The sequence below is a fragment of the Ciconia boyciana genome, chromosome 12, assembly GCF_034638445.1.
Source record: "Ciconia boyciana chromosome 12, ASM3463844v1, whole genome shotgun sequence".
In the NCBI taxonomy this organism is placed as follows: domain Eukaryota; kingdom Metazoa; phylum Chordata; class Aves; order Ciconiiformes; family Ciconiidae; genus Ciconia; species Ciconia boyciana.
In genome coordinates, this window is record NC_132945.1 from 16302616 (window position 1) to 16322437 (window position 19822).

Genomic DNA, 19822 nt, shown 5'->3' on the forward strand with positions numbered 1-19822 from the left:
GATTGAAAAGCACAGTGGCAGACTGTAAGAGTCACCTAAATTCATGTAGATATTATTGTGTCTTTGATTGCTTAAGAAGTCCTAAATTACCAGGATAAGTCAATTAAAAATAGTACTGTCCATACAACAGGCTTTCTGACATTAAACCATTAAAATTGATATTCTAAATGTGATAAAAGCCTTTTAACAGAACTTCAGTGTTATAAAAGTATGTGAAAAGTGGTTTTCTATTAGCTGGCATACAATAATTATTCTCTTACCCTGTCTGTTGAAACACAGCACAACTCTTAACGTGATCATCATCAATATACAGCCCAAAGAACAAAGGCATTTACATAATTTTTTGGAGTATCTTACGTGCGTTGGAAGGTACAGGTCATACACAGATCCAGAGTCCACATCAATAGCGTGAAAGCCTACTAGTGAGCCATATATGACTTTTAATCTTTGTCCATTTTCAACGGTCAGGTCAACTGACAGTGGTTTGTGATGAAGTGATGTAAAGGACTGAAAAAAGAAAAATACACTATATAACACAATAAAGCTGTTGGTTTACAGATCTACATATATGATCTTAAGAATTTTCAAAACTCAGAAGTTAGACAGCTATTTTTGTTAAATAGGAAGTTATGTTTAAGGAGCTAAGTATCCATGATCCACTGAGCTGCAAGGAGAGCTAGATAATTCACTTGCATTTTGAAAAAAATCCAAATTCTAGAAACGGACTAAGCAAAAATTAGGCTGAGTACCATTCATGTTCAATTTCCTCCTCTTTTGAGGGAAATCACCATCAACTTTGTGAACTCAAACGTACATTTTGAAACAAGTTATTCACATCTAACAGAATCATGACTGTGACAGTTTTATGCCTGCCATCTCCGACATATGTCAAATGAGCTACATTTTCTTTAAAAGAATACTCATTTTATCTTTAACTAGAAATAAATGTTATACAAAGCAACAAAAGGCAAAAGCAAAGAGTAGATGAGGGACAGAGAGAGACAGTGATACATGTGAACCAAAGTGAAGTTTCACTTACCTTAAAAGCCATGAATTTGTGATAAGGCTTTGGAGCCCAAGCATAAACCTCCACTGAGTTTTTCAAAGCAATTACAAGGAATTTGATTCTCTCATATTTTACTGTAATACAAGAAGAACAATTCCTTAGGTACCAGACAGACACTTAAATCAAAGACCATCTCATCACATGAAATAATTTCAATGGACTACTTGTAGAGGTAGACATTATCCAGTAAGGGAGACTAATGGATTCTGGACATCAATGTTTAATATCACCAGTGACAATACGTTGACTGAAAACCTATAGCTGATTTATTCTCAGTAAAGCCGGATGATTGTTAACATTTATATATTGCTTTTCATATATCTATGAAAAAAAATACATATATAGCTTACCTTAGTCAGAAAAAAAGGTCTTGACCCTGCAGCTAAGCCAACCTACTTTACTTTTTAAGTGTGAACCCACACCAACATTGCTGGTTGTGAATAAGCTACTTGTGGAGGAATGGTGGTTGTCAGCTGAACAATTCTGTTACACCCTGCAGGATGAATTTTCATTTCACTTTCGTGTGTGGGGTTAAATCCTCATGTGCTAGTGCGGGGGAAGGACTCCCACGTTTCCGAGATGAGTAAGCATTTAAGAGATGAGCCGTTTCTCTAAGCTGATTAAGGTCATGTTTGGCCCATCGAGAATAAATGAAGAATCATGCATTGAAAATGCAGGCTTCTTTGTACATTGTGTTTTCGCTCTGCCAGAGACAAGCATTTGCTTTGGAAACAGAACATTAGGGTATTGCATCCCAACGCATTCACCCTTCATTTTATATTCAGTGTCTGCTTAGCAGGGATTTTTAATAGATGCAGGTGTTATGCTACTGAAGTAAGGTTTGTTTTCTGTGGGAGGAGGGCCTGATCAGCCCTTGCTGCTTACAAAAGGAGCAGTTCACACTGGAAAAACATATAGCAGAGGCATGAAGAGTGGATAAGGATGGACACTGGTCAGGAAAATCTCACATAGGCAGAGGAAAAAAAAAAACAACCCAAACTCTACCAAAATGCAGAACAGCACATCCTTTTCCTCTTCTACTTGGACAAATGGCTGTAAAACCAAAGGTCAAGATACAAGAAGATTCACCAAGAGAAAAACAAGACCAGCTGTTTTGTCAAAGAAGTAAGAGTGGCTTGTCATATGTAAACACAGAAGCTCCTACCAAATGTTTGCCTAATTTTAGGATAACTTTTTTTTAAAAAAAAAAAAAATAACACACCAAACCCAAAGATGAGCAACTGAAGTGGAATACGTGGGTGCTTAGCTATAATCACAAGGAAAGTAACAACGTACATCTGTTTCACACTCTTTCTTGGATTTAACCCTTGCCACTTTTAAAGCCATGAGATATAAAAGCAAAAAAAAAGTCAAGCAAAGTATTTACAAGAGCCAGCCACCTCGCCATCTCCTGCAATCCTCTATATCATTTCTCTATTTGACTTTGAAAAAAGTGCCACTTTCATGCGCCATCTTTCACCAAAGCAAAACTTGCGCTATACATCACACCCCCTCACACAGTTTAAATGACAGAAACTATCACAATACTGATGTTCATCTTCAAGAATGAACTGCCTGAAAGCCAAATAAAAGCAAGATGGTTTTTCAACTGCTACGGTACCATTCCCAGTGTGTAAGTTTAAACAAAGGTATATTTAGCTCTTTTATGATCTAGAGACAGGGATGAGCTGTAGCACATCCAATCTGATCTATCTATGGACATCCTACAAATACGATTTACTAGCACTTTACTAGTCCAGTTTCTTAGCAGTTACTCAGGGCCAGGAGGGAAGCTGAATAGCATGGAGGTGGAAAACATGTCTAATTAAAACGTTAAGTAACTACAGAACTTCTAAACCACTGACTGAGCAACAGACCAGGGCTGGTGCTCCCTTCTTCCAGCCATCACAGGGAATGGCCATAACATCATCCGGTAACTGCTGCAAGAAGAGATGCTACCTGGAATGACAGGGAGTAAAGCATCTGCCATTGTAAAAGAAGGAGGTTTGAAAGAACTCGGAGATATTCAGCCCAATACAATCCTGAAACAGAGCTGAAGAAAAATTCTGGTGTTATGAGATGCAAAAGGATGATTAAGCAGCTCTTCAAGGAAAAAACAAAAAGTCCTCACCGACTTTGTAGTGTACGCAGCCTTCCAGGTCACCCACAGACACCCAGCCTTGCCGCTTCTCCACCTCTGGATCATTGCGCAAAATTTTATTTCTCAGCCATGATAAGTAATAGACCCTCAACTTATTCTTCTTCCCTAGGATTTGGAAAAAAAGAGAGACATAATGCTTTAACTCACTGAAGTACAAAGGCTCCCACACTTACAAAAAGCCAGAGTTTTGTGGCCCTGAGTACAGTAGGTCCTTGTGCCTCATCCAGGTGAGAGAAGAGTCCAGCAGCACAAAAGAAAAGCCCTGTGTGATGGTGACGTGCAGGAGGGAACTGGAACATGAGCAATCCTGTGGCATTTGGCACATGTGCACCTACCTTGTGACTCAAGCTTCGTGCAAGGTTTTCACACCTAACTAAAACTCTTCCCTCGGGCCAAAGAACAGGTCTCTATGGATGCATGTATTATCAGAAATAATCACACTGTTTGGCATCTACTCTTTGATGTGAAGGAAGGAACATAGGTATGGCCTACAGTGGCCATTTTGAATAAGTGACTCATTTAGTTCTAATTAATCTTCATTGCAATTAGCTATTTTCTTTTGGATGCCTTTCCAGGTGAGAATTACGTTGTCACCTTTCATCTCAGTCAGTCTTCCTGTTGCTTTAATTCGTAAGTACATACGGTCAACAGCAGTCTGGGATCACAGGTTAGTCTAAAAGAGGATTGTGTCACATAAGAACCTGGACCTGGCAATACGGGACAAACAGCTCTCACCATCACCTACCATGGTGAGTCTGGATTGGAGACAAGGAGCTGCCATTCCTTGCTGGACCTACATCTCTCACCTTGTTATGTACTAAGCATCCTCTGAGGCCACTCTCATCCATGGGGAATAAGGGCCTCAGTACCTTGCAGGGCAGAGTCCAAGCTGTTTGTCAGCAGAGGTTGAAGACGCTACTCCATTTAATGTTACTGATGGTTTCACAGTATAGATCACTCTCGTGTTACTGCTCATACATCTTGTTGAACACAAGAGGTTATTTAATGATACTTTACTAGAATTGCACTTAGATAGATGCTCAACCATCACAGAAACAGACTGACAAACTATAACTTGCTGAGAACCAGTTCATTTTAAGGATATGAAACACTTCATACTCCCCACAAACCATTTTACACGTTAACCAGGTAATGAAATATCCCAAAGCCTCTCTGAAATGACAATGTAAATGCTAAAAATTCAAGAGAGTTTTCCTATTAACAAGAATAACTGTCCTGTGATTTTCTGTAAGAGGAAATTCCTCAACCTAGTTTATAACCTAATTCTTCTTTTTAATTGCTTCCAACCCCAATGCAGGTCAGATACTTTTAGACACTGAACTAACCTGATATAGTAATTAGCACATTGAGTCCCTCCAGAACATCCATTTGCTGGAATCGTCTCCTTGTAATCAGTGAATAGACTCTTCCTTGCCCACTTCTGTCCAGCAGCCACAATCCATTCTCTGTTCCCACCAGTAAATTTACTCCTGTTGATACACGGAAAAAAATACTGCATAAATCACCTCATGATTCAGAGGCCACCAAGTGTTCATTGTTTTGAGAACTGATTCTTAATCTAGTCTCACTTAATGGTACCTGATAATTTCTCTGTTGCTCTGCGGATGACCTCCCAGAAAAATGAATAGAAAAAAAAAAAAAGATGTCACCATTACAGTTTTTACCCAGCAGAACACTTATATGCCCATGTAACTTGAAGGATGAGTAGTTCTGCTGAAGTCAACATTGATTTAAACAAAAATGAAAATGCTTTGTGAACCCAAACTTCTCAGGTGACCTTGGAAAGTGCCTGTGAGCACTGCAAAAGTCCCAGTCCAGCACCACTCCACTGGCAACACAGGCAACTAGATGACCTAAGGGTCTCCACCCATTAAAAATAAAATAAAATAAAACTTAAAAAAATCCCTCTTTCCCCAAATACAACACTCAAATCACAGGAGGACGAAACTTGTGGGAAGAAGGGCTGCTGTTACAAGGAAGTGGAGTGTTTGTTTGAAAACTGTCTGTGTTTTGCAAGAATGCTTTCAAGTGCCAAATTAAAGGAGTGAATCCATCTGAAATCCAACTGCTCCCAAGGAAGCGAAGGCTCCAGTGGGTTGCTGACATCAGAGGATGTCAAAAATTGTGTTCGGCTGGAATGACAGCTACGTTTCCTAATCAGCAGGTCCTAAAGAAACGACATGAGGTATCCTGCTGTAACAAGCAACCTCCGCTACTGGCAATGCTCTGATGAATACCTGGTGCTCTTCAGCCTCAACACACATTTAATTACGGACCTTGCCACACAGCTCTCTTCTTAATTTAAAATCTTGGACTCCTACAAACATACATTACACAAAATCTGTGAAGCTGTAAACTGGAAATCTACATTTCCTTTGGATAATGCTTCATCTACTTCATTCATTTTCCATTCCAGACTCAAAAAAATGAGGAGGAGTAAAAAGCTGGGTGAGTCCCATAGAATATGTCTGTTCTTCTGAAGTAGAAAGATGGTTAAAACAACTCAAGAGCTTATCTAGTGTGAGACTTGGACAAGGTCTATAGCTGTTGAAAACTGGTCTGACTACACTCAACTTGGTTTTACACCATGTGAAGCTGACCCTGTAAAAAGGGTGATCCAGTGAGGTTCTGAGTAAGCACTGACAGCAGGAACTAAGGAACCCAAGCTTTTGGAAAGACTGATGCCTGACCTGCTTCAGATTCTTGGAATACCTGACACACATGACAGCAGAAGGCTTCAGGTGTGGATTATTTCCACTGGGTCAGGGCTTAGTGTGATCAGCTGTACTCGTAGGCAGCTAAGACAAAAGTAAGTATCATGAGCCGCATAAGTTACTAAAACATTTGCAACTTTTGGCTCTTCCAAAGAGCACAGTTTCAATTTGGTGCCCGATCAAAACGTTTTCTCATTCTGATGCACAAAATCCTTTGCAACTGTAAGTCATCTGTTTGCCATCTTCTACCAGGAAGGCAGTGTCATGCGAGTGACGCAGGTATCTACTCAGTGATCCGCTCCAGGACTTCCTGACAGGAGAGGTGCAATACAACTGTGAAATCTGCCTGGCATACACTGCCAGCCTCTCCTGCTGCTGCCTTCCCTCCATACACATGCCCAAGTACTTCTGAGCTTACCCCACAAAGCAGCACAAAGGACTTCTGAGTTGAATTTCTTCTTGTATTTACGAATTTCTGGACTGTCACTCTGCGGGCGGATATTCGTTGGGTTGACGTTGACAACAGAGCCCTTCCTTGCATTTTCTCTCCTGACAGGCTCAGGTTTTGCACTAGATGCTAGAACGAAAGACATATGTAATCATTAAAAACGTGAGCATTTGGCTACGTCTCACATTTGACCTGTTTATGGCAGAATGAAAGAAACCCCAGAGGGGTGAGAAAACACCCTGGGAGCATTACATAGCCAGAGAAAAAAACCATACACCTGGAAGATTCCTCAGGCATTCCTGAGTTAGCACTGTGGTAACACAGCAGGAGAGCAAGCCACATCTGGAAGAAGGGCAGAAGCAGTACAATGAAAATTCATAGTGATGCGGAGATTCAGTTTCTGGAGATGTTACCGACAGTTTCCATTTCCAAGCAATAGGCCCTCCCCACTCCCGAAAAAAAAAGAAACCAGGAGTGACGTTTTATGAGAAGGGTAAAGCATACTCACGAGAACTACAGGAAGGTCCTACTGGACTGGTGGGAGGGGTGATTGGCAGAAGTCTAGGATCTATGAATGAAGTAAACGATGTTGTAGATGATGTACTGCTCTTTGAAGGTGTGCTTTCAGTGCACGGGGTCTACAATGAAAAACAAGAGCTGCTTCAGGAAGACGATGCTAGGAGGACAGACAGCACACAGCAACGCGGTGCCTCCGAGGTTCAGAAGAAATGGCCTGCGGCATACTTAGACATGATGAACAGTCTTTAAGCAGTAGATACATGGTACAAATTCAGTGACAGAAGAGGAGGCCTGAGCAGGGAGCTGTGTCGGGATGCTCAGCTACGCACAGCACTGCACTGAAATAACCAGTCCCAGAAGAAGAGCACGTCGATCGCTCCCTGCTGTCTTGTCTGCAACGGGGCATTGCTCAAATCTCTTTGCAGCAAGAAGGACGCTGTTGCCTCAAGTAAGGCGGTTTAGGACGTGACCCCTGACAGAGCCGTTACCTGCCTCCAGTGACACTTCTCCCCAAGAGACCCCCGTGCTCACAGCGGTGTTAGAGTCCCTTTGGGGCTGCCGAGACATGCCGCCCTGGCCCCTGTGCACTCCCACCTGACGCTTGGGTGGAAGAAAGCCAGGGACAATGAGCAGAGGCAGACGAGAGTGCTGTGTTGCTGACATGACAGGTAAAGGAGCAGAGGGTACAAGCACTTCCAGCTTGTGTAAAAGGGGAGAAACAAAGGAAGGAAAGAAAATGGAGCAGAGAGAGAGATCGGGGCAAAGAAGTGGAAAAATAAAATCTGTTAGGGAGCTCAAGATTTCTTATCCATCCCCTAGATAAAGCTTTTAGAGAAAAGAAGGGATGTGGTGAAAAATCTCATCATAAAAAGAGACAGGACAGATGAAGCTAAAAGGCTCTCAATCTCAGGCTCCTAAGGGCTGGAAGAAAATGATGGTACAATTCATTCAATCTGTAATTTCTCTCTCACCTTATTCAGAGGTTTGTTCTGAGGTTCCTGGCTAGTCAGCGGCACTTTTGGTGGGTTCACAGACGAGTCTGAAATTTGGCTTTGCTGGAGGAGATCTGGCAGGAGATAGTTCTGGTTGTTTACACTCCAGAGGCCTTCTTGGGTGCTAGAAATTTGTTTCCCTAAAATCTGATCCTGCACATGAGAACATACAGTTAAACTCCACATTTAGCATACTTCCAATGCACTATGCAACTCCTGTTAATCAGGACAATAAATAATAAGCATATGGGGAGGGGTACTCTGCTTGATGCGTAATGTAAAGACAAACCCTATGGAAAGATTAAAATAAAAAATGAAATACAAAAGTGTGTGGCAAACACCTGAGACATCAACACTGGCTTCCACTCCTGAAGTGCTCCACCAATGGTCCTCATCTACGTTACCTCAACCTCAGGTAAAGAAGCAACTTCATCCTCAGAGATACTTGAGACAGAATCAAATTACTTGTCCCAAGTTACAGATCTGACCTCTGCCTACCACAGTCAGAAGTAGGTACTTCTCAGTTCTGGACCTGCATTTAGTTTGGAGCCCCTTACTGTTCATTTCATTGCTACTTTCCGTTTACGGAATTAGGAAACCTTATTCTAGAATGAAGACATTCAGTAGGATCCATTATCAGCATTTCCAGTACAATGATGTTTGGTACTGCAGACGTCCTTACAGGGTTCCACCCGCTTCAAGGAAATACTTGCAAGCCATGTAAGGTGTGAGGCACAACACAAGCCCTCTCCCCAACAGCACAAAACACAGAGTCAGAGGTTGGTGTCCAGGAATACACAGCTAGAAGCTTTGAGAGGAAGAAAGATGGGATGTGTAAAGCAAGCAGTGTCCCAGATGGGCAGGACAGTGCAGAGGGATCTACCCCGGCTGTGATCGGTCAGGGTACCTGAACGCCATCGGCACTGGAACGTAGAGTGTGACAGGAGCCAAGTGCTACACTAGAAAATTCCTCCTGAATTACACCAAAGCAAAAAGCACCACCAAACCCAAGCAGCTTCTGGCCTGTTGAATTCAAGGCAAGTCTGTACACTGTGCTGACTTTGATAAACAACCTACTGAAATCAGATCAGCTTTTTTGAACGCTGGCCAAAATAGGGGAAAAAAAAACCAAAGTAGATAATTCTAAATGAAAGACATTTGCCTTTTAAAAGCCAAATAATTAACTAGAAATCAAATTGATGCTCTAAGTATTTTAAATTGTAATTTACATAAAAAAAACCAAACCGAGCCAAACCAAAACATACATGTCAGTATTTGAGATTAGGGAATCAAGCCAGTATGGGGCTTTTTTGTTCAGTTTTGAGTCCGATTCAGCTGAACTGAACCAATCCCCCATTTGAATCATGTGGGCCGTTTGGTACACCCTAACCACTTCAAACCACTTCATGCTGATGGGCCGGGGAAAGGGATGTTGGACAGTCATGGAGAGTCATGATGGCTGTGGTTGGTGAAACAGAGATGGGAGGAATGGATAGGATTTTCCATGAGAGGGAGGGAGAAGACTGGAAGGCATCAGAGAGATTTGTAAGGGGAGGTGGCAGTCATCTGTTTGTTCTCCTTCCTGCATTGTCCTCCCCAAACCCACCAGAAAATGCGACCTCCACCCTTTTCCATCCTCCCTCATCCTCAGTCTGGGCCTCAAAGACCCCATCCTTTCCCTTTCCCTCAAGCAGCGTATTTCCAATACCCAGATATCGGGAGAAAGGGAAAGCTCTGGGCTTGTTTTGCCACAAGAATAATACTGGTTTTGCCCTGTTTATAATTACTTCTCTGAAGCAGCGTCTTTTCTCCTCGAGGATGGTGAGATGAAGGCAAAGTGGGACTCCTTCCCCAGTCAGGAAGGATGCCACTCTGGTCTGAAGCTTAGAAATCACACCAGAGTTAAAGAAAACTCCTTTTTCTTCCTAGCCCTGCCACAGCTCATGCAAGCAGCTCTGGGAAAAACACCAGTTTCACAGCAATTTATTTTCCCTATCTGTGAAATGAGAGTACACTCAGTAATATGTGAGGAGTGCTCTGATGCCGAGTGCAAGTCTTATTACTGTAATTTTTTTTTATTTTGACCACAAAGAACATCATTCTGCTTTGTCTGTCTTCATCCTTTCTGCACTAATATTTATCACAGGGGAAAATCCACATGACTTGAAGTCTCTACTAGAAACTGCAGCTGGGAAGGAACCACAACATGACATATGAGAAGACATGTATTTTTGCTAAGCCCGTAGGGAGAGATGAAGTGTTTTTCCCCTCTTCTGGTAATGTTTTAAGTAGTAAGAGGTAGTTATCTTTAAATTGGAATAAAAAAGGTCAAGATTTTAAAAAATCCAACCACATAATAATCCAACAGCACACCAACAATAATCAACAGTATCACTTTTTGCAACCTGCCCAGTGCCTTCAAGAAACACATTGACATCAGAAACTACTACTAGGTCAGTAACAAGGACAAATAAAGAAGTGCAATTTTGTACCTAAATGTAAGCATTTTTATAGGAAGCTCAAAACCTGAAACTACACATTTCTTCAAGGCTTATAGCTATAATTTGCAATGACAGAGCAGGACTTCAGAGTGAAAATGCTGCCGAGAAGAAATGGATACAGCGTTTATCATGCACATTAATGATCTGACTCCCCCCCCACTGCACCCACCCCCTTACAAATGGCCAAATTACCTTCTGTTCTGCGACGGTGCTTTGGGGTTTCAGTTCAATTCCATCTGGTACTCTCGTCCTTGAGAAATCTGCCACTCTGCTGCTTAGCAGTTGCCTGGTAACAAACTCCAATTAATGAACAGAACTACTTCAGGGAAAAAAAAGAGCCCAAAAAACAAAAAGAAAAAAACCCCCACATATACACGTTCAAAAGTGAGCATAATTAACATTCACTAGTTACACTTAAAGGTTCTTGTACAAAAGCAAGCTGATTAGTCTGTGGATGTGCCTGAACAGACTCGATCCTGAGGACCACTCACGCACAGCAAGAAGCTCTCCCCACCTTGACGGAGGGCATCCCTTCATCTCCCTGCATTTCACCCATCATTTTTCAGCCACTGCATAGCTCAGGCAAGTGAGAGCTGGTCCCTCAAGCTGTCATTTGAGAAGTGCCTACTTCAAAACTTCTCCTGTCTCCCCTCGTACGCTACCCTGTGGGGTACAATTATGAGCCACCCTGCTCTCCAGAGAAAGAGCATCAGCTGCACTTGCAAGGGGGAGAGCCGCTGCTCCGCTATATGCTGGTATCAGGGACCGCTCTACAGTGCCCACTGGGACAGGCTACACTGGCATTTCATACTGTGAATCAGTCCCTGAAACATGGACATCCTCACCCTACATACAAAGAAACAAAGAAAATGTTGCCCAGTGCACATAGAGACAAAAGAACGTAAGAGCTGCTGGACTGGCTGGGGCCAAAAGCCCACCTAGCCCAGTATCCTGTCTTCAACAGTGACCAAAAGCAGATACCTAAAGAAACAGTAAGAACAAGGCAAGCATCTGTCGTGATATACCCCAGCTACTGCTTCCTATGCAACCAGTGGTATCTTTGCATTTTAAACTTTTTCACCCAAGTGGAACTGCCTCAAACTTGTGTCAGCGAGGCTCTGGCCCCATTTCTATGCATTTCCACCCCACATTATTTGTTTATTCCACTTATTTATTTATACTAATTTATTTATGACTGCAATCCATTTAAGCCTATTACATTTCTGCCTCCTTTCCAGTAATTATAAAACTGACTGGATTCAGGATGCTGGTGTGAAGGGCTCTACAGTGCTATGCCACAGCTGGTAGGAGAGCGTAGGGTTGGTTTTTTTCTTTTAAATGTTGCCCAATGCGATAACAAGGAAGGCTTGGTGAGAGAGCTACTGACTTAAGGTGGTTGTGAAGGAGCAGAAGTTTTTGTGGGTTTTTTTGTTGTTTATTTTCTGGTTTGGGGTCATCATCCCCCCCCCTCTCTATGGGAGGGGTAAATATTTGCATACCAAACTTAGAAGGAATGGCAAGATATGGAGTAGGATCAATGGCGAGTGCAAGGACCTTTCTTATCAGCAAAGAAAGCAGCAGCTGATCTTAAATGATGTCAACCTCCCACTTACTAGGGGGAGAAAGTAATTCCTAGCCAAGCACACACCTGCACCCACCTTGTTCAAATTTTGGTAGGGAGCAGCATATAAAGAGCAGAGAGAGGAAACTGAACTATACAAAATGAGTCCCAAGAAACTCAGTGTTTTAGGGGGATTGCGAATGCTGCAGGCATTGGAGGAGAAAGCACTCAGCAGAGTAGGGGAAATTCGCATCAATGGAAAAGATAGGCTATACAAGCAGGTAAGATGCTGGATCACATACACTGACATCCTTTCCTTAAAACAAAAACCTGGTGTGTGTGAGGAAGAATTCTGGCTCATCTCACTGAAAAGAAAAACAACAAAAAAAAGTTGTTTTATTGGTGAAAGACAGCTGCCCTTAGTCCTGGCTTCCTCAGAAATGAGCCTTCTCAGGGTGGTTAACAGGATTCGTCCAAGAGAATATGAAGCTCTTTCTCTTGTATATGCGCATGTCCCAAGTCTAATCCTACTGGGCACCTCCATGAAAGCTGGAGCGTGGACATCAAAAGCTGTTCCCCAGCCCAGGCAAGAACAAGAAAACACAGATTGTTTTCAATAGCCAACTAAAACTTGGCCCAAGGTGTCTCAGCCAAAGCCCCCACAGAAACACTCCTACAGACTGCAAGGGGCTTCAGATTCTGCATTCACATGCTTTAGATAGCAAGAAAAACAAAAACCTTCACTTTATCCAGAATATGCAAAGTTTCAATGCTGGCTGCTGCTTTCACTTTGATCACTATCTTTTTTGCCATTTACTTGGTAGTAATCAGGATATGTTTCCCAAAGTATCTATCTTTTAACATAAATGACGTTCAGCCGAGGCGAAGGGACTTTGTTAATAGACAAGATTATACTTTCGATTTCACAGGAGTGCTTGCAGTGGCTGTGCACACAGGAAGGCAAACCTGACAGGGATCATCCTGCTAATTCCACTTTAGAGGACTGGTGGATCTCACACACAGAGGAGATGCAAATAACACATGCAGATTTCCAAAGGCAGTGATACCACTCCTTCAAATCATTACAGCATGCAAGGATCGCAGCAATCTAACACTTACACAGCAAAGTCATTGCTACAGGGCAAATCCATATTTTTATGTAGAGTCTTTCTGAGGTCTAGGATGAATTCTATGACCTAGAGTGAATGAAACTTTTTACAGACCAGAATAAGGTGGTTTGGAAAAGGAGCAGTAAGAAAATAAAGGCATTACAGTAAAAAGACAGCTCTTTCAGGTGCACTGAATAAGCTACAAGGTTTTTAACATTCTCCCTCTTCATCCCTCAGCTTTGAAAAGGAACTTCAGAAATGCAAATCAGGAGCATATGCAGGCACAAAAACTCTACCTTCCTCAGAGCAGCACAGGGGAAAGGACTGGTACCAGGCCAATGCAATAGCTTGCCAACAGCGCTACAAATCTGTGCATCTCTTCCTGAAGACTGACAAAACTGCATGTGCAATTATGTCAGAAGAGCAAGAGCCCCATGCCAGAGAGCTCTGTGGCCCTGTGATGCACTTCAAAGTAAATCCTAGAATTTGAATTAAACTGAAGTCTCTTTGCAAGAAAATTAGAAGTTTCATTCATCAATACTAAAAAATAATTCTGTTTGCTCTTCCAAGCAGCAGGGCTTGCCAACTGATCCCTGGACTCTCTTTCACGTGGACTAGCAAGCTATTCATGCTCCGTTATTTCTCAGCAGAATACACATTTTGCATGATAAGTAAAACACCACAAGATGTCAGTCACAAAATCGACAAGAGAAACTGGAAATCTAGAGAGAAACAGTTCAGGTGAGATCAGCCTGGTACAAGCCACAGCATCATCTGGCAACCACAGCAATTGTGCAAAATAACCATATTAAAAATAGAGCAAATTTTACAAAAACAAATCCTGCTTTTACTATCCCTTCTTTATAAACAGCCCTGGTGAAGCAATCTGCTTTTCAGTGATAATTATTTCTCCCAGACTGAACAGACTATCTGAATACAAGGGTCATGTTTGCCTTGCTTTTTTCACTGTAACCTGTATTTAACATGAAGGTGTACAGTTTTCTTTCCCTCTCCTTTTTTCTTTCAAAAATTCCATTTAAACGTAGATCTGTGTGAAGTAATCTCTATAAAAGCACTACCTATTGATATTCAGTTAAAACGAGACATTTCCTCATTGTCCCAGGGCAGCAAGTCATCAAAGCTTATTACACTGCATATATCTGATGGAGCAAACATTTACCCCCGGGAGTTCATTATAGTGCGATTAAACTGCTTAATTACAACTGACATAAATGACTGATAGTAACTTCAGAGGGGAGGTAGTATTTATGTATGCCAACTTTTCCCAGATATTTAGAAGTGTGTAATAAAAAGGAAGAAAATAACAATAAAATGAAAAAAAAAAAAATCAAGCCAACCTTGTGTGGTTCACGTCATCTTCATCACTGCTACCGACTTCGTCACTTGATGAGGAATAGTCTGCTGCTTTTAAGAATGAGTTGGCACTGTCCTTCCCCTTGGCAAAGGACCCTGGACTCTGAGTAAAGAAAACTCAGTTGATTTTTTTTCTCATGGAAGAACCCATTGCTAAACAGCACGTGCATTATTTTACTGTCCCAGCAAATATAGCTATTGTCACTTCCACACCAAAAAAGCTTTATTAGGAAGTTGATGCTTTTGTTGGTCCATCACAAGCAGGTATTTCACACAGGAAAGTGACGTAAGCCAAAACACCAGATTTTCCTAAAAGTTGAAAGGTCACTAACTTTAGTCAGTATGTTATTTTGAATCTCAAACATTTATGATTCAATCTTCACACCCCTGGGCTGGAACGGCAATACCGACAGCCATAGCTCTCACACACAGGGCAGCTAGACACCCCCATCCTACGGGAACTCCTATATAGGCCTCCCACATCATTGGCAATGGCCTAAACACAGAGTCTTCTTCAAACCTCCAGTCCCTGACAAGCTGGGAGGCATCAGGGATTCTGGTAAGCTGCAGCTGATCCCTGCTGCCCTGCTCTGCGTCCCCTGGAGCCACCCAGGCCTGCCTGCAAAGTTTTAAAATGCCAAGCATCCCACATACGAGCTCTTGCACAAGGCACTGTGAGCTCCAGTTGTCCAACAGGCATCCCCTCCCAAAACACCACCAAAGAAAAGAAATGCCTCAGCAAATAAGACGGAGGAACAGCAATCATCCCTTGCATCAGTGGCACATCAGCAAACAGAGAGCCAGGACAGTCCCGAGACTGTCACAGCCCAGTAGCGCATATCCCAAGCAATTACGCACTGGATATTTGCACAAGCTACAGGCATGGCCTTGACTTCTGGGTTGCACGACAGGTGATCAATGACTTCCTGAAATATTGAAGACATACCCTCCCTTTCTAAAGATTTATGATCAGGCAGGTTCAGGAAAACTGAACTCTCTGCCAAGGGCCTGAGCTGGACACAAGTCAGATCTGGACCAAAACCCGATGAGACACATTAGTGCAGCAGTAAGCTCGAGCCAGCCCCAGGCGGCCTCTCAGATGGACTCATTAGCTAGCAAACTCAAGCACCAACAGAGGAGCTGTCCGCACAGACGTGCCCTCAGTGAAAACTATGAACAAATAAAAAATATCAGTGGATTTAAAAGAACCTACTGCAATCTGGCCCGGATGAGAAACTTTTTCAGACTTCTTATGTAGCTGCAAGTGGTTCTGGGACAAAGCGTTCTCTGCCTTGGCCGGTCCTGGATTCCCTGGGAGTTAAAAAAAAAAAACAAAAACGTTTATTTTTTTAAATGCATGTGCAGCAGAGTGAGAGAGGGGACCAGTAAGACAAGCACATATAGTTACCACCCAAAGCAGACACCAGCCTCTGCTGACAAACACCTTCTTTCTCTTTGTTGCAAAGGGAAATCTTTCCACTTGCTTCCCAGTGGTTCTGGATGCCACAATATTATGTATATAAATTTATATTGGTGCAGTTTAATGCTGCAAGAGTAAGACAAGCAGACCAAAACCTTGGCAACATATTCCCACTGCGTACCGGCAACAGTTCTGTGGACTGGAAGGCAGCTTGCAAGGGAAAAGGGTGAGGGCATGCTAATCCCTTCCTCGGATCCTCTTCTTGAGGGGAGACAGCCCATCAGATCAGCAACTGCTGGGTATGTTCCAGCACTGAAGGTGCCACCCAGCCATATTCCTGTGACTGCAGACAGGGGTCAGGGAGAGGATACAAAAGCCTAGGCCCCTGATTTTCATGAGCAAACAGATGTGGTGCCAAGACGTGGTGGCCGAGAAGGCCAAGACGTGGCCTTCATAAAACTGTTGCACAGAAACAGTCTACAGGATCTGATTCTCTAAACCCAGCTGGGCTGGGGGCAAACAGCTGCACTAAACTTTACTCATGAGCATGGGGTCAAGCTAAAAGCAGAAGAGGATTCACCGCTTCCCATGGCAGCACAGGGAGAACCATTTTCCAGTCCCTGCTTCCCTTGGGGCACACAGAGTGTCACTTCTCACCTCCCGCTTCCACTCTGCGCCGTGGTAAAGTAGGTAATAACAGCCCACATTTTTGCAGAGGGAACTGGCCCCCGCCGCAGGCCAGCTCAGCATCAGGTGGCACCTCGTGACACTGCCCACGGTCACAGACAGGTAGCAAGGAAGCTGCGGCACTATGCTTCCCTCCCAGGTGGCTTGGGGACCTACAGCTGCCACCATGCTTGCACAGCTATTGAATACCCAAACAAGACTAGAGGACCCGGAGTCCATCAGAGGTGCTGATGCCATGTTAGGAGGGATATTTGCAAGTAATTAAGTGAATCTTCCCTTTCAATGCCCCCACTGCCCACAAAGCTACCCGGGAAGAGCAAAAGCAGCCTTGGAGACACGCTGTCTTCTGCACACAATTCCTGATACAAGTGAAGGGAGGGAAAGCAGATGCGCCCTCGCCCTGCCACGGGGACACACTAGTCAGCTCAACATCCACCTCGTTCAGCAATTTCTCCCATGACTATCCCACTGCTACCAACAGGACTCCTTGCAAGTTAAGGGGGGGAGAATTCAAGCTCACACAAATTAGGATTTGTATTTGGTAATTCAGATAGTTTTATCACAACGGGTTCATGTATTCGTGCATTTTGCAAAGCTTTTAAAATTCAGAATTCCTTATTGGTCAATGAGTACCTAAGCAACTCAGCAGAAGTATTAGCTTTAAAGTATTTATAGCCCTTTCCTGCCCAATTCATTATCCCTGTGGGTTTGAGAAAGCAACAAACTCTTTCTGGAACACCATATGCCAGAACTAGCTGTAATTTAATGACACTTAAGAACCCAAGGAGACAGTTTAAACCACAAGGGAGGGTTTTCTATTCTTTCCATTGCTGGTGAGGTTTTCGTTTCCCCATGCCAAAATAGCACAGGAGTTACACATCATGCAGACATTGCAAAGTTGAGCTGGGCTGTTGCGCGTTGCTCATCTCCATGCTGTTGTTCAAACATAAAATGACATAAGAGCAAAAAGAAACAAAACTCAAGAAGTTTAAAGTGTGCTTTGGATTTCTCTTGAAGCAAAGCTTCCTATTCTGTGTAGTTAGTGAAAGCAAAACTGGCTTGATTGTGTAAGTGTAATAAATAAGCAATTTGTTCTTCATTTATCACGGGCTTGCAAATTAACAATGTGAGCCTCAGTTTAAAAATAAATGACCTCAGAAGCTCACTGGTGTGGTTTCAGAACATTTTTAACATCCACCCTGCTTCGAATTGGGCGTGATTCCCCATGTCCCCCATCTTTAGTAGTCAACCTGGATGCAAAGCGTTGTAACACACCACTGCTTTGCAAGGAGCTACACAACAAATTGCCCTACAATTGGCCCACAGAAAATGCCCTTAGCAATAACAACAGAGGAACAAAGCTGTCCACTTCCGCTCTGTGTCCCCAGTCTGCCAGAATCTCAGGTCATGTCTCGGGAACCAGAGCCTGTACTGCAAAAAATCTGCACAACTGTGAGCAAGCCCACGGCATTCCTACACTGCTACCAGTGATACCAAGATAGCTTACAAAGTTGCACTGTGCTTGAATTGGATGAGGCTATCACTACCTTTTAACTTCTTTTGCTTTTTTTTTTTTTAGTTCCACTACCTGCAAATAAAAGAATATTGGAGGAATGTTTCATAAGGTGCTGTACAGACAGTCTTATGCTTCCTTCAGCCAGTACGTTATTAGAGTGCAGAAATATTAGTGTACAGCAACTGCTGATCTGTATCATCTTATCAGCAGGCAACGCAAAAAAGCAGCATATGGTTATGCAGAAAATGCCAATGGGTGAACAGTAGTATTGAATTACATCTGTATGTCTGTACTGTTGGCTCTGCTGAGTTTCAATGGTGTCAGTAAGTGGAACAGAACCAATTTTTTTCAATTCTTAATTGAGGCAGTTTGAATTTTCTATATAGAAATATGTTCACAGACACTTTTTGACTCAAAAGAGGAAGTGTTTATATTTTAGGAACATGGAACCATAAAATCCAGAAGACTTTCACAAGCCTATCACCAGAAGACCTCATTAAAAAAAATATTCCACTTGCAATGCAGCACTTGACACGCTGCAGAAGCCCGTTTCATGTGATAGGAATCTTGCACATTTTTGACTGATGAATCTTTGACTTAGGAATCACCTGAGGTTGACCGGCTGCTCTGATGAGATCCCATCTCCCACTGCTTGTTGCCAGGAGTGCTGCTGCTGCTGTTCAGCTTCAGAGCATGTCCCCCAGGGGATGACTGATGACTGTTACTGAACAGAAAGACAAAAAGCAGATCAGACTATCTTGCATGCAGGACCACAGACTGGAACAGACCTCCTAGGCCACTGAATCGAGTTCCTTGCTGTTACTGTATGACATAATACTCCTGATAAACAAAAATTTTACATTCTTTTCTACTCCAAGCAGGGCCACCCAGCAGTGAGAGAAGAAGATGGAGGGGACAGTTTCCTAGTTTCCTCTGGGCAGTCATTCAGGGAGATTACAGAGATTCCCAAGTCATTACAAAATATCCTACTATATGTACTTCTCCCTTGGCCTCTTCAGATCTGTGTCACTCCTGATTCCAAAATCTCATGGCTTTTAAAAATAATGAAACCTGCTCCAGTACCCTCCCAGAAGATACATCATCACCTACTTATCAATGGAGAAAGGAACGCATCGGACAGTAAAACAAGCTGCTGATCTTGTGAAGTAAAACAGTGGCTCACCCAGAAACCCAGGGTCAGAAGCCACTCACTTGTAACACTGTGGTTTACTTACATGTTTCTTTTCTGCTTTGCCTCCTGTAATTTGTCAGTAAAGAGCATTTAGGGCTTGACTTAACTTGAAAGTTATTTCAGATGACGTTTCTGACTCTGGCTCATCAGAAGTGCTGCACATTATTTTGTTATGTCAGCTAAATCTACTTCCCTTTCAAATCTCTCCAACCCTAGCTTCTCACAGCACTATGTTCCCTGATTAGACATCCTGTGGGGGCTACCCTTTATCGCTGAGCTCTCTGCATCCTTGGTCTTTTCTCCTGGGCTATGAAAAAAGTAAGCTAGCCTTAAGGGCTGACTGCCAAAATAGTCAAGATACATCTACAGACAGCATATTTGCCTGTTCAAGCTACTACCAGGCAAAACAAAGCTACAGGCACAAGCTTCATAAGCTATAATTACACATGCCTACACAGGGAGTTGGGGCGAGACCCCCACTCGCCAAAGTATCCAGGCACCTAACTCCCCTTTGAGCCCAATGGCACCGGTGCTGATGTAG

At 42.9% G+C, this 19822-nt stretch overlaps 1 protein-coding gene across 6 annotated transcripts in view; it reads right to left on the reverse strand.

Annotated features, from left to right (window-relative positions):
* NRK (Nik related kinase) overlaps positions 1 to 19822 on the reverse strand; it is a 109378-nt gene that overhangs the window by 16694 nt on the left and 72862 nt on the right. For all 6 annotated transcript variants that reach the window (XR_012044798.1, XM_072877264.1, XM_072877265.1 and 3 more), the window contains 11 exons: positions 18698 to 18813; positions 15680 to 15777; positions 14451 to 14569; positions 10615 to 10708; positions 7901 to 8074; positions 6919 to 7048; positions 6381 to 6539; positions 4574 to 4717; positions 3198 to 3332; positions 1040 to 1140; positions 358 to 507 (listed from right to left, as the gene is read on the reverse strand). Coding sequence is in view for 5 of the 6 variants with exons in the window: in XM_072877264.1 (XP_072733365.1) it covers positions 358 to 507; positions 1040 to 1140; positions 3198 to 3332; positions 4574 to 4717; positions 6381 to 6539; positions 6919 to 7048; positions 7901 to 8074; positions 10615 to 10708; positions 14451 to 14569; positions 15680 to 15777; positions 18698 to 18813 (1420 nt within the window). In the remaining variant the exon portion in view is untranslated. The remainder of the gene's footprint in view (positions 1 to 357; positions 508 to 1039; positions 1141 to 3197; positions 3333 to 4573; positions 4718 to 6380; positions 6540 to 6918; positions 7049 to 7900; positions 8075 to 10614; positions 10709 to 14450; positions 14570 to 15679; positions 15778 to 18697; positions 18814 to 19822) is intronic.